General features: G+C 34.1%; 1 protein-coding gene across 3 annotated transcripts; it reads right to left on the bottom strand.

Moving 5' to 3' along the window:
• Positions 1–28: 28 nt before the first annotated feature.
• On the bottom strand, positions 29–14077 carry tfcp2 (transcription factor CP2). 3 transcript variants are annotated; one of them, XM_042751053.1, is made up of 18 exons: positions 13948–14077; positions 13721–13866; positions 13210–13426; positions 12257–12408; positions 10428–10504; positions 10105–10210; positions 9837–9943; positions 9266–9418; positions 8998–9108; positions 8513–8601; positions 8299–8347; positions 6555–6596; positions 6212–6305; positions 5872–5962; positions 5028–5134; positions 4484–4626; positions 1450–1501; positions 29–1340 (listed from the first exon to the last, which is right to left on the bottom strand). In XM_042751053.1, exons 3-18 carry the CDS (start codon positions 13329–13331, stop codon positions 1303–1305), a joined length of 1533 nt encoding a protein of 510 aa, XP_042606987.1. In that variant the 5' UTR covers positions 13332–13426; positions 13721–13866; positions 13948–14077; the 3' UTR covers positions 29–1302. The 3 variants fall into 3 exon arrangements, with proteins under 3 accessions (XP_042606987.1, XP_042606986.1, XP_042606988.1); XM_042751052.1 differs by having other exon boundaries at positions 13721–13996; XM_042751054.1 differs by lacking the exon at positions 6555–6596 and having other exon boundaries at positions 13721–13995.
• Between the last annotated feature and the right edge of the window lie 537 nt (positions 14078–14614).

Raw genomic sequence — 14614 nt, forward strand, 5'->3', positions numbered from 1 at the left:
AATACAACATATAAAACAAAACAGCTCATTTCAAGGTAAGTCATTTTAATCATTGCAATGACACGGTAAAGGGTCACAACAGACAATACCTCACGTCTTCACCATCTTGGTCTAGTTTTCGTCTAGCACTAACCACAGCTACCATTTCTCACACAGTGCAAGGTTTCTCTCCTTTACCCGACCTGAAAGATTAGTACATCAGTGGTCATATCCAAAAAAAACAAACAAAAAGAAAGTAAAACATGATCTCTCTTTTATACCATAAAATAGTGCTCTGGCAAGTCTGACATTTGTAAAAACTATTCTAGTATATGCAACGATGAAAAAACAAAAGGAGGGAGAGGTTTTAAGCACAACGTTAAAAAAATAAAATAAAAAGACGCACATATATAATGCCCACTGCTGCCGTTCATCTCCCGTCTGTAAATAACGTGCATTTGCAGCAACACCTGAAAAATCATCAGGAATCACAGCTACAGAACCTAATATCATGTCCAACAGTCATACTAGCGTCCACAAGGCTTAAGAAATCAACAGTTAACTTTTACAAAACATAAATGATTCACGCAGCAATGCGTTAGTCACGCTGCTCACCCGAAGTGAACCTGCCAAAAAATTTACTTGATAATAGTGGCAGTATAGAGCAAATTTAATTCATTCTGTCCCTCACAACATCTGCTAAAAGTGAGGGGGACAACATAAGAATGGGATTGCCTACTTCTTCCTCACAGGTGAGAGAACTGATGACAACGTTCATCATAAACAGAGGCAATTTCATAAGTGTCCTGGAAATCTCTGGGCCTACCATGGATCTCATAATGGATCATAACCTTCTACTTGTGTTGTTTATAAAGCATGTATTCATTGAGGCATGTGGACTGCACTTCACATGGGACTCTAGCATATGCAGCTAAAATACTCAGGGGGTGACATCCAGGCAGACAACACCAAATAATACTGTATTTAACGTCAGCCAATTCTCTGTTTGAGCCGCTAAGGTGTACATAGCACATTATGAACTTTTTTTCTTGCAAAGCAAATTGATGCAAAGAAAGTAAGTCAAATAGAAATTCTGCGGTTTGTTTTGCGAGTGTAAATGGAAAGTGGAGGAAAAAGGCAGCACACGCTCCATGGATAAAACTGCAAAGGTTTCAAAATGGGTCAGGTGCCTTTTTTCCTTTCCATTATTATTCCAAGCCAAGCAATCTTCGGTGAGGTCCAGGAAGTGTGCAGGGAAAGGGCTGTGGGTTGAATCTCAAGAAAAACATAAGGGGCCTGTTCACTCCCCCTCATCCTTTGTTTTCACTTCAAAATGATGTGATAGCCATCGTTTGTTTCAGCTGCAAATTCAATCAAAAGAGTGCAAGTTATAAAACAGAGGTCAACTAGAAACAAAGACATGTGGGTTCAACTTGTCAACTCTTTGGAAAAAAACTGGCTTGCTCATACCTTTCATTGTGTCCAGGACAAAACACATCTCATCTTGAAAGTTCTGAATCATCTGTTTGAATGAGAACATAACGATTAAGTCAGAAAAATATCACTGATATATTACATGATAAAACAGAACTAGCATCAGATCTTTTTTTCTGTTTCAAGACGTACATTTTGAAAAAACTTGTTTCTGTCCATCAGTTGTTGATTAGATTTAGACATGGATTTTGATCTCAAAAATGAATGTTGTGAGACGTATTGCATACATCACCAGAGAAAAGTCTTAATTTATTTTTCTTATACACGTTCCTGATCTTAAGACCTTTTCACACTGAATGTGAAAATACTTTATTCTCACATGTTCTTCATACAGAATATAATTTCTATTAATTCTCCACCGAGTAGTGAGTGCATGTCTGCCTATTATAAAATCAAAATCAACTATAGATCACAATCGGAGGTTATTACAAGCACTCGATGATCTGAGTTTTAAGCAAAAACATTAATAATCACATTCATTTTCGAATGTGTAGCTTGATGCTAATTGTACCTACAAATACATTTTAAGATGCATTCTTGTAAGCATTATAGATAGTTTGTGTTTATGATGTAGAACCAGTCTTGAATTATCTTAATGTAATGCGGTTTAGCAGCGGACGATGTTAGATACATATACGAGATTCTGAATAAAAATGCATTGTTGGTCAGCGTCACCTAGCATGCAGGCATGAATTAGCAGAAAGCAATCATTTGTTTCATGCTCGGTATGAAACGGTCTTTATTTTGCATGTTCCAACAAAATCATCTGCCTTCGAAAAGGTTTTCACTTTTAACTCACCTTATTTTTCAACCCTATTATCCATTTAAGATGCTCAATTTTGGTATGTAATGCCCATTTTATAAATCCAGTCAATACTCAATTAAACAGCATCGTATTTAATGTTTGAGAGGAATGAAAATGAAGCTGTGAGGGAGGGTATTGCATGTTCAATGGATTGTACTACTGTTTAACAACATACAATTATTCAGATGATGAAACATCTTTCTGAAAAATAACTTTTAGTAGACAAAAACTCTATAAAACAGTCTTCAAACTGTGAGTTGGCAAAAATTGTGTGATCTAGGACCTTTATAGAGTGCCTGCCATTGTAAAGATTGTAAATCTATCCCTTAAAGCCTTGTTTTCATCCACGGTAAATTCAATATGCTGTCTAGCCTAAGTTCTATTACTGATGGATAAAATCAAGTGCTGTCTCTTATTTTCCACACTTGAGCTTTCGGAACCAAACTCAATGCATTTGGTTTTGTAAACTCGGGTGCACAGAGTCCATGTGGACTCCAGTATGGTGTACAATTGGTATAAAAGCAATCTGCTCTTATTTGTGAAAATGAACTGCTATCGATGACAGATTGACGACGAGCGATGTACTGCAAGCACAGCAGCAAATTCTGCAAGCTCTGCAGAAATGGCCTTCTGCAAGTAGCTTGCATCTCTTGCAATGCATCTTCAGACCAAACAAAGTGAAACAAAGTGTGAAAATAGCTTTAAGCTTGCCCTCTATTAAGTAGCAATAGGGTTAACGTTGCACAGGAAAATGGAGGTTCACAATCCTGGGATTATTATCATGCCTCATCGTTGTTGTGTCCTTGAATAAACTACTGCCTTCTAGGGACAGAGCCAAAGGGACAACTTGAACATGGATTTGTAAGTAAGCAAATTTCAACAGTAAAGTGTTTTTTGCCACACTTGTAAAGTGAAGGCAATGTTTTTATAGTGAGCACAGGTTAGTGCAAAGAAATCTAAACATATGCAAGTTAAGTGCCTATACCAGGGGTTCCTAAACTTTATCAGCTGAACTGCTTATACGTAAAACATTTACTTGAAGAAACTCCTAAGATTGAGTAAATATTTCAAAAATGTAACGACACGTTTGCATATTCACAATTCTCTCTTGGTCAATGGTCAAATGACAAGCAGGCAAACAGATTAAATATTTTAATATAAACTTTTTTCAGTAAATGCTTTATTTTGCTTTATTTTATTTAAAACTTATTCATAAATAGGGGTGCACAACTTGGCCAAAAAACTACACTGCAATTGTTTTGTCATGTATGTTGATTTTAACAGTTATATGATTTCATCTCATATGAAAATATCTCTTACTGCTACTGCTGAAACCAACTAAGACTTCTTTCAGGATCTTTCTTCTTCTTATTATTATTAGTCTGAACTCTAATATTAAAGACATCAATATATTACTGTTGTAAATTACAGCTGTACTGTAAAATAAAAAATTATATTTGATAATTAAAATTTAGACTACAAGTTACCAATATTTATATCTTAAGGGATGGATCACCAAAAAAAAAAAAAAATTAAAATTCTGTTGACATTTACTCATCCTCAAGTTGTTTCAAACCTGAATGAATTTCAACAGTTGTTGGTCCCCACTGATTTCCATGGTATTTTTTTTTCTTCGTATACTATGTAAGTTATCAACTGTTTGGTTACCCATATTCTTCAAAATATCTTTTTTTATGTTCAACAGAAAAAAGGAACTCAAACAGGTTTGGAATAACTTTAGGATGAGTAAATGACGACAGAATTTTATTAATGAGTGAACTATCTCTCACTACTTTCAAACATTCAAACCCTTGAAGCTTTTAACATTTCAAATCTTAAAACGTTTATTTTGGGCAATACGGAAAATGTTGGAAATTATGCAAATGTGGAAAAGTGAAACAAAAGCACACAGGGTTTCCAAAACTTGCAACAAGGTGCACACAGCGCAAAATACTATGCTTATTTATTCAAATCATAGTCTTTGATTTGATAATTGCGCTAAGCTATATTGTTATTTCTATTTTATTTTCATTACTTGTATAGCCTCATTTTTTATCTTAATTTTACATTCCAGTCAATCATTGGCTTCTCATCAACCCACATACCTCCATCAGTTCCCTTACAAATCCCTAGGGCTTCACGAACCCCATTTGAGAAACTCTGGCCTAAGTATTGAAGAAAAAGAAAGCCTGTGGAAGCCCTCACCTCATCACTGACTAACACATGGATGCCAGTGGGTCCCTGCTTGAAGATCTGACTGATCTGCCGTGGAGAGATGCTGAAGAGCTGAGCCAACTTTTCTGTCAGTTCCACAGCTGTTAACTCCTCCAGATAGATAGCATGATACACTAAGATGGGGGTAAAGAAACATGAGACCTTAACCAACAAACCACTGTGAAAAAAAGGGAAAGACATTGAAATAATAACAGGATACAATGGTCACAAATCTGAAAAAAAAAAAACACCTGGCAACATGAAATCAATACAGACTTGATATTCATTTTCCCTGATTATTTGACCCCATTTACCACATGTCCTAGGTCTTATTGTAAGTGCACATTATTCTAAAGAAGAAAAAAAAACATTACTGCCTCTAAAAAGCTTTTCTATTTTGCTGACATAACCAAGCCGTGCAGATAAGGAAAAAATTATTCCCTAATAATATCACAGCCAAACATTTCTTTCCTACAAACACTTTGAGCACAAATGTAATCATGTTTGATATTAATACACTTGATGTCAAACTCACCGAAGAAAGCATTGCTAGACCCGTCTCCGTTCTCATGTTTCTGGTGCTGTTCACGAGCCTGTTGGGACTCCTGGCACACGTAGATGGTGAGTCTTGGACGGACCACCCTATACAGGAACATACACAGTATGTGTAAACATCAACAGCCAAGAAAAAAAGCAAAATATGGAAACTGACCAGAAGGATATTTATAAAAGCAAAAATGTGATGAATCACGGTTTTCAGAAAACATAAAGCAGTACAACTTGCTGCAATGGCTGCTGAAAATTCAGCTTTAATATCACAGAAATAAATTATATTTTAAAATGTATTACAACAGAAAGCAGTTATTTTAAATTGTAATAATATTTTACAATATTACAATTTTTACTGCATTTTTGATCTACTAAATGCAGCCTTAGTGAGCATAAGAGACGTCTGTGTGTTACATACATACAAACATATATTAATTTAGTGTTATTCTAGTATGGAGATACTATTTTTTTTTTTTTTTCAATTTTGAGTAGTTTTTATTTTTATATTTTTGATTTTGATATTAATTTTAGTTAAAAGACTAAAGCTGTCTTCTTTTTAGTTTTAGTTTTTATTTTTAAACGTCTATTAATTTTTATTTTTGTCGCAGCCTAGAATTAAACTGCTGGTTTTGTCTGGCCAAAGGAGAACGGCACACTATTTCCCTGTTTAATAAAATAAAATAAAGTAAAGTAAAGTAAAGTAAAGCTTCTTTGACAATCTGCACTGTAAAAAGCGCTACATAAATAATGAAACTTGACTATTTCAAGTAACAAAAATGTTGATAGTTTTAATTTTAGTTAACTAAAATATCGCTGCAACGGACTCTTACCGTCCTTTGAGTGCATTAAATAGCCGAATACCATCAGCAGGTCCACAGATCTGGATGACATCCTCTCGGGTCAGTTTTAGCAGATCGGCCCCTAAGTGACATCAAAGGACCGTTAACACACTCACACTAGAATTTTTTCAAACTATTCTGAAAGGTAATATGAAACCAAGAGGTATATTACATTTTTTCTAAAAACATTATGATGAGAATGAGATTGGAGAGCATGTGTCATCTGAATGAGAGTGATGTAAGGAATGGTGGGGCACTGTATGGTTGCTGAGTGAGCAGAAGCCTGTATGGAATGTGATGCACACTTATGTAAGCCTGATCGTCCCTTTACCCGAGAAGTTTGTGAAGAGACGGCAGAATGGTGAAAAACGGTTTCTATGGAGCCACTGCTGTGCTTCCTGTGGCGTTGCCGTTGGCAACAGATTCTGTTTGTTCGGGGGCAAAGAGAAAGGACAAAATAGGCCTTAGCACACTGACCATAAACTGATCATAATAAGTCTGTTTTTCCATTGTACAGTCCCTGTACTGAAGTCAGACACTCCCCCTTAAACTGTCCGGCCTGAGTTGAACCGAGTTCATAAACAGATTTAATAAAACCTTTGCACACCAACCAAGTGTTACCTTTGGCAAATAAACAATTCAACAAATTCAAATTAGCAAATAAATTCATGTACCTGATTGCTTTCACTGTCTCTTGTAAGTAGGTGGCACGACAACTGTAAGGCAGAACGTCTCTCAGTTTTAAAATCTCAGATTTGTCTCGAGTGTTATGATCTTGTTATGAGGAAGCATGTGGTGACTAACGGGGCTTATACGTTACAAACGAAAAGACAAACAAACAATGGACTAAAACCTCACATAACATCAGCATATAAACTAATGCATGGAGTCATTTTAAAAGTCTATCAGTCTATCAACATACAATCACAAAAGCATGAGGAAATCAAAATAGATTTGTTACAGGAAAAGGTACCAAACTGAATGATTATTGTAGATCAGCCTGTAAATGTTGATTTAAGGCTGTTTACATTTAATTTGGTTCCTGTATCTACACACTACTGTTCAAAAGTGTGGGGTCAGTAAGCTTTTTTTTTTTTTTTTAGTTTTTGAAAAAAAGTCTCACCAAGGCTTTATTTACACATTTAAAATACAGTACAAGCAGTAATTATATTTCATAATATTCCTATTTAAAATAGCTGTTTTTTATATTGTTATAATAATTTTTTTTTTATCTAATACTATGATGGCAAAGCTGAATTTTCAGCAGAAATTACTCTCCAGTCTTCAATGTCACTGATATACTTAATTTTTTTTAATTCTTTGAAGAACAGAAAAGCATTTGTTTGAAATAAAAATCCTTTGTAACATTACAAATGCCGTTCCAGTGACTTTTGATTAATTTAAGGCATCTTTGCTGAATAAATGTACTGATTTCCTTCAGCAAGAAAAAAAAAAAAACTTACTTAGCCCAACCTTTTGAACAGTAGTGAACATGTTATTTTTGAAAATTATGTAAGGGCTGGGCAGTATGATAATATAACAGTAGAAATGTGTCAAACTATAGATCATGTTATGTCATAGTATTTCTTAGGCATGCTTTAAAAAATAATAATAATAAAATTACATTCAGTACTTAGCATTATAAATTATTTAATCTACCAGTTTTACACTTATATATATATATATAAATTACATTTAAATGAATATTAAAACAAATATAAAATAAACATTTTTGGGTTGAATTTCCAGCAGAAATAACTAATATTTAGGTCATACTGCCCACCCCCATCCCTATGCTGTATTATAAACTATTAGTTCTAACAATAAAAAAAAGCTACAAAGGGCAACATACACTCTGAAATGTGCTAATGAACATGCAAAAGCAACAAAAAAAGCTTTTTACAGCTAACTTTAAAATAGCAGCTGCAACGATATGAATGGACACAAATGGTCTTTGATGTACGATTGTAGTTCTCCTGACATAAAAATGTACATGGAAGCAGGGAGCATGCCTTCACACACACATACACACTATACTGAAGGGTAGCTATTGACCATTCCATTTCCAATACAGCTCAACTAAACTAGTTAAGTGGATAAGTAGATATTAAGATCAGCTAAGAACTAAATCCCACACAAATGCAAATGGAACACAGATAGATTTGCTTGTACAAACATAAAACATTGTTCAAATGAGAAAATGTAGAATGCATAAATGTTGTAACACACAAGAGAACACTGGAATTAATCTAACCAAGAACATGTCTTGTGTGTGCATGTATATATGTATACACACAGACACAAACACACACACACACGAGTGATGCTGATCCTAGAATGTCACTAGAAACGTTTAATGAATGTTACTGAGAGCAGTGAATCTCAAATATGAGAGAAGATGAACACAGACACACTCACATCTGCTAACTGTGCCACAGGCTCCGGCTGGTGATTGGGTGAACCATTTTCAAGGCAAAACCATAAACCATTAGTTGAAAGTAAATGTGCTTCCAAAGAAGAAAATGACTGCATAGGTTTTAATCGAAATCTAATCAACTGCTATTTTCCTATTCAGTATTCTATTTAGCTTTAGCATTATAAAGCTCAGACAATTCTGATGAATATTTCCTACCCTTCGCTCACAGGAAAGCTGTTGTGGGTGCTGTTGAAACCTGGTGATGGGGAATTGTTGACGTATGTAATCTCAGGCCACGGAGAGCACTGGATAAATACAAAACACCAGATATCATCACAATCAAAATCAAATGGGAAAAAATTAATATTATAAATATACTAGTATAATAAATGTAAATAAAACACCTAAAAATATACAATAAATCATAAATTAAAATCTCTAATTATTAACAGAGACTAATTAAATATTTCATGTAAATATAGATGTAAAACCCATGCTTTCCAGGCAATGGAGAGAACTGAATAAATACACAACACATCAGATATTATCACATATTAAAAAGCAACTAAAAAAAAATATTTTAAATGTTATAAAAATATGAAATTAAGAACTATAATATTAGAGTGAAACCAAAATTTGTTATTATTATTTTTTTAACTATTTATGATGAACTCATGGTTTCCAAGGAAGCAGATACACACCTCAGTGAGAATGGTGGTTTCATATGAAGGCTGGTATTTCTCCTTTTCCTGCGGTGCTCGTTTCTCCATTTTTTCTCTGTCTGTTTTCTGCTTTCTGTCCGCACCTTTAGGCTGAACACAAAGCAAACCTTGTACTAGCATCTAATTCTCTAAGAAGATCTTGTTTCGGTTGCAAGATTACACAAAAATTATGCTGCACTAATAAACAGTACTTGCACTGAATCTTGCATTGTCACATTGTAAATGTTTATCAGAGGCCTCAGCCCACCTTAAAAACTTTGATTTGGCAGCTGGCGGAGTGCAGATGCTCAGTGTACTCCCCGGCCTCATTCTCTTTGAAAGTGTCGATTTGAATACGGAACGGCACTCCCTTTTCTCCTCCATGCTTACGCATGGTGAACTCTGTGCTTATACAATGGACCTAAACAAAAAAGACAATAATAAGTAACAGTGAATGATATTTAAAAATAAATAAACAAAAAATTTGGAAACTGTCTGTGTTGATGGAATCCAGTGTTGTTTTGAACAAAAACAGTTGAAATATTCCTCCAAAAATGTTCTTTGGTGTTCCACAAAAATAAAGAAAGTCATACAGTTTGTAATAACATGAGGGTGAGTAAATTATGACAAAATATTAATTTTTGGATGAACTATCCCTTTAACAGAGTCAAAATCCTTCCTAATGTCATTGACAAAGTACATCGAGTGTGTATCAGTGGATAAATTAAAAACACACACACACAAACACAAACATGAAACCTCACGTTGGGATTTTTAAGGCTCCACTCACAGTGTATGGGAAAGTTGTTCTTGAGGTCAGCAAAAGCAGACTATGATACCTGAATAAACACAGAGGTCCTTTTCGAGGGGTCCCAGAGGAACTCCACAGTGTTGAGCTGTGTAGGGTTTGCCCTGGGATCAACCACCCCTACTGACATCGGGATATCTGAGGATTTCAGTGCAAGCATGTTATTAAAGTCTAATTCCTATATTTCCACAACACTGACAAACTGGTGGCAAACATATCTTTAAGTGCCAATTTTTCACAGTCATCTTATTATACTACTGATTTTACAATTTGTGTTAGCAGTGGGTCACAATATTTACCTAAATCAAGGATTCTGTCTCCCGGCCTGTTCCAGCGCCAGCCCTCCAGCTGCTGGTGTTCAGTGTACTGAAGGCGGCGATCATGAAACACGACACGGATGATGCTCTGCAGGGAGTAACCACAAGAAAAACAGTGGTAGAGATAAGTCACAAGAAGCACTTATGATTCAGTAAGCTCTCTTTAGATATAAAACAGCAAGATTAAGCAGAAAACTTAGAGGATTCTCAACAGCTCAAGTGATTCAGCCTTGATGCAAGCATAATCCTGTATGTGGGAAGCATGAATTATGGGGGATTAGAAAGAACAGCCAGCAAATCCTCACCTTCACCATTTTCCCATTGATCTCAGGAAGTTCCCCCATTTTCCGATTGTCCAGCATTCGTATCTCATAAGACTGTCCTGCAGCCGATGGGGAAAAAATTAGCAATACCAGTAAAAACATTTAAAAAAAAGTTTTTTTCATACATTGAAAGTGAATGTGGACAGATGGTATATATATATATATATATATATATATATATATATCTATATATATATATATATATATATATATATATATATATATATATATATATATATATATATATATATATAAACTACAGTTCAAAAGTTTGGGATCAGTAAGACTTGTAATGTTTTTTAAAGAAGTCTCTTCTGCTCATCAAGGCTGCATTTATTTGATCAAAAATAAAGAAAAAACAGTAATCTTGCAAAATGTTATTACAATATAAAATAATGGTTTCTATTTTAATATCCTTTAAAATATAATTTATTTCTGTGATGCAAAGCTGAATTTCCATCAGCCATTACTCAAGTATAAAGTGTCACATGATCCTTCAGAAATCATTCTAATATGCTGATTTTTTATTAGAATTATCAATGTTGCCATCAGTTGTGCTGCCAAATATTTTTTTGGAAACTCCGATACTTTTTTCAGGATTCTTTGATGAATACAAAGTTAAAAAGAAAAGCCTTTATTCAAAATATAAATGTTTTTTATAACAATATAAATCTTTGCTATCAATTTTTAACAATTTAACTCATCTTTGCTGAATAAAAGTTTTAATTTCTTTCAATAAAAGAAAATACAAATTTACTCACCCAAAACTTTTGAACGGTAGTCTATATTAGAAAAGATCTCTATTTTAAATAAATGCTCTTCTTTTTAACTTTTTATTCATCAAAGAATCCTGAAAGAAGTATCACACGTTCCCAAAAAAAATATTAAGCAGTACAACAGTTTCCAGCACTGATAATAAATCATCATATTAGAATGATTTCTGAAGGATCGTGTGACACTGAAGACTGGAGTAATGATGTTGAAAAATTAGCTTTGCATCACAGGAATAAATTAGATTTTATGTATATTAAAATAGAAAAATGTTATTTTACATCGTAATAATATTTCACAATATTACATTGTTTCATGTATTTTTGATCAAGTAAATGCAGCCTTGATGAGCATAAGAAACTCATTAATGTAAAAAACATTAAAATTGTTCTGATCCCAAACTGTTCAAAAGTTTGGGGTCAGCAAGATTTTTATTTGAAAAATGTCTCTTATGCTAACCAAGGCAGCAATTTTTTAACAGAAATATGGTAAATACAGCAATATTGTAAAATATTATTGCAATTTAAAATAAGTGTTTTCAATTTTAATATATTTGAAAGTGCAAAATTCCCGTCATTGCATAACTTAATTTTTAGCATCATTATTCGAGTCTTCAGTGTCACAAGATACATTAGAAATCATTCTAATATGCTGATTTGCTGTCCAAGAAATATTTCCTATTATCAGTGTTGAAATGTTGCTGCTTAAAATTTTTGTGGAAACCTTGAAAACATTTTTCAGGATTATCTGATGAATTTACTTGAAACAGAAGTCTTTCGGAACATTATAAATGTCTTCACTGTCAGTTTTGATCAATTTAATATGCATCCTTACTGAACAAAATAATTTCTTTGTAATAAATAACTTAATTAATCAATGCACTGACCTTAAACTTTTATACAATTGTGTATTTTCTAAGTCTTCAGAAGCACAAACCGTTTAAACTTCATTTGTTCGTTTTAATAAACTATTAACATGAATAATGTTAGGAAATGCTAAGGAAAGTTCAGATGTTCTGCAGCCAGTGTTGCTGAACAGACCTTGATTGAGGTAGGTGAGCGTCTCGTCATGTAGTTTGACAGCAGGAGAGGTGGCGGCACACAGTACATACTGGAAGGGAAGAATCTTATTGTCGCTTTCCGGAGGTAAATTAGACTCCTCCTGTTTAAAGATGGGGAGAGCTAGCACATCACTGCAAAACAACAAGAGAAATATTTTTTTTTTACAATTTTTGGTTTACCATACAGGGACATTTCAAAAGCTCAAAAGGCATATTTCTAATGCCCAACTCAAACATCTGGGAACAAATCATCACAGATGGCAAAGAGGGTCTGGAACATGTGGTTTATAACACACAACTATTTTGTTACCTGGAGACCAGCTAATGAGGCTAGACAGAGTGACTCTATCTGACTATCAACATGGGAATGCATTTTACTTCAACCATTTAAAATCAAAAATTTTTGTTTTATAAACTAGCAGAACAAAATATTATACGCAGACTGCACTGCAGTCATGTCATACAGAACTTCAATTTGTCAGTAAACTAAAACATGTTTAAAACCCACTTGAAAACCTAAATATGGAATAAAACACTTAATCGAATCCTACACATGATAACATCGGCACAAACAGACCTATACATTTCTAAATGTTTTTTTTTTTTTTTTTTGCACAACAGTTATGTAAGGGAATACACGACACAGTGTGTGCCTCTCTGGAAGGTCAGACACAAGATGTGCCAAAACACATTCATCATGACACTCTAAACATCCCAGCAGAAGAAGCTGGCTTTGACATAGCAAGCATGTAAAACAGATTAAACAACACTTCTCAATAAGGCAAAAACGCAAATCAACCGAACATACAGTACTTTAAAGAGCTACAATTCAACAAAGGATGACATTTATCGAGTACCACAGGTCTCAGAACACACCAATAATTTGAAATGACCTAAACATCCCTAAACAATAAAGTTAGTACACAAACTGACCTCATGCTGTAAGCACCGGCTCCAAGCTCTTGCCCGATCCCTGACAGACTGGCATCGAAGTCCTGGACCAGACCAGACTCGATCACCTCATCGGCCAGAGGTAGTTTCAGAGCCCAAGCCATGACTTTAGACGTCTAATTCAAGTGAACTTGGGAGCAAATGAATCACAGTCCAGAGACTCTCCCTTTTGGGTTAAGGGATGATCACAGACACTTGTCTAAAAAAAAAAAAAAAAGAGAGCGAGAGAGAGAGAAACATGGATTAGTTACATACAATAACATACAAATACGTTTATAGTGTTCCAATTTAAGAAAGACCTTAAGTATTATTACTAGATGAAATATGATGTTAAAGACAGCAAATTGCAGAACAAATCCTCAGAATACAGACCTACACATTTACAAACACATTTATTACATTACATAAGTCAAATGGGGCAAACACTTAACAGATATCGTTTAAAATAAAGTGTTTGTTTTACCATAAATTGCATAATAAAAGTGTAATTTACCTCTGACAGCAGTCAGATAAAGAATGCGGTAAAGCTCATCGTTTCACGCCATTTTTCCACCCATCGTCCTTCTTTTGGCAAGACAACTTCGTTTTGCTCGAAAGAAGATTAATTTCTTTCACCGGTCGCTGTAAAAAGTGACGACGCTGCGAAAAATTCGAAGAAAATGTACAGGATGAAGACAGGATGGATTTTGATTGAAAAAAATGTCTTACGTATAATATTACATGTTTGTTTATCTCTTCGACTCCGTAGAAATTGCCGTAATATCCGCAGTAGCCCTCCTCACTAACGGCTGGAACAGTGAGCGGCTCAAGTGTACTAGCGGCCCCTGTCGCTCTGGAGGCGCATTGCCTTCCCTCTCATGACAACAAACAGACAGAGATGGAACAGTGCATGGCGCTAAAAAAAAATATTTCTACGCAAAAGCCACAAAACCTTTTAAACTTAACTTTTAAGAAAATTATTAATAATTTAATAACAAATAATATAACACAAAAATATGATTATCAATAAATAAACAATAGGCTATAACTGAATTTGTAATGGTTTTACTGGTTATAATGGGATTTGTATTGGTTTAAATGGAAACTGTGGGTCTCTCTACTGGTAATTTGTTGTCTTTTATTGCTAGCTAAATCCTAACAGAATATGTCCCAAAACATTACATATTCAGGAAACCATTTTGAAACCATATATATATATATATATATATATATATATATATATATATATATATATATATTTAATAGTTAATGGTTTGTGATGTTTGTAATGGTATTTGTAGTGGAAACCATTAGATTTTTTTTTTTTTGTCAGCTTGGAAATTATTAAACAATAGATGCAGATTCAAAATAAAGATGAATTATTAAGACACTTTTTAGTCATTACTAT

The sequence above is a fragment of the Cyprinus carpio genome, chromosome B23 (assembly GCF_018340385.1).
Source record: "Cyprinus carpio isolate SPL01 chromosome B23, ASM1834038v1, whole genome shotgun sequence".
NCBI lineage: Eukaryota > Metazoa > Chordata > Actinopteri > Cypriniformes > Cyprinidae > Cyprinus > Cyprinus carpio.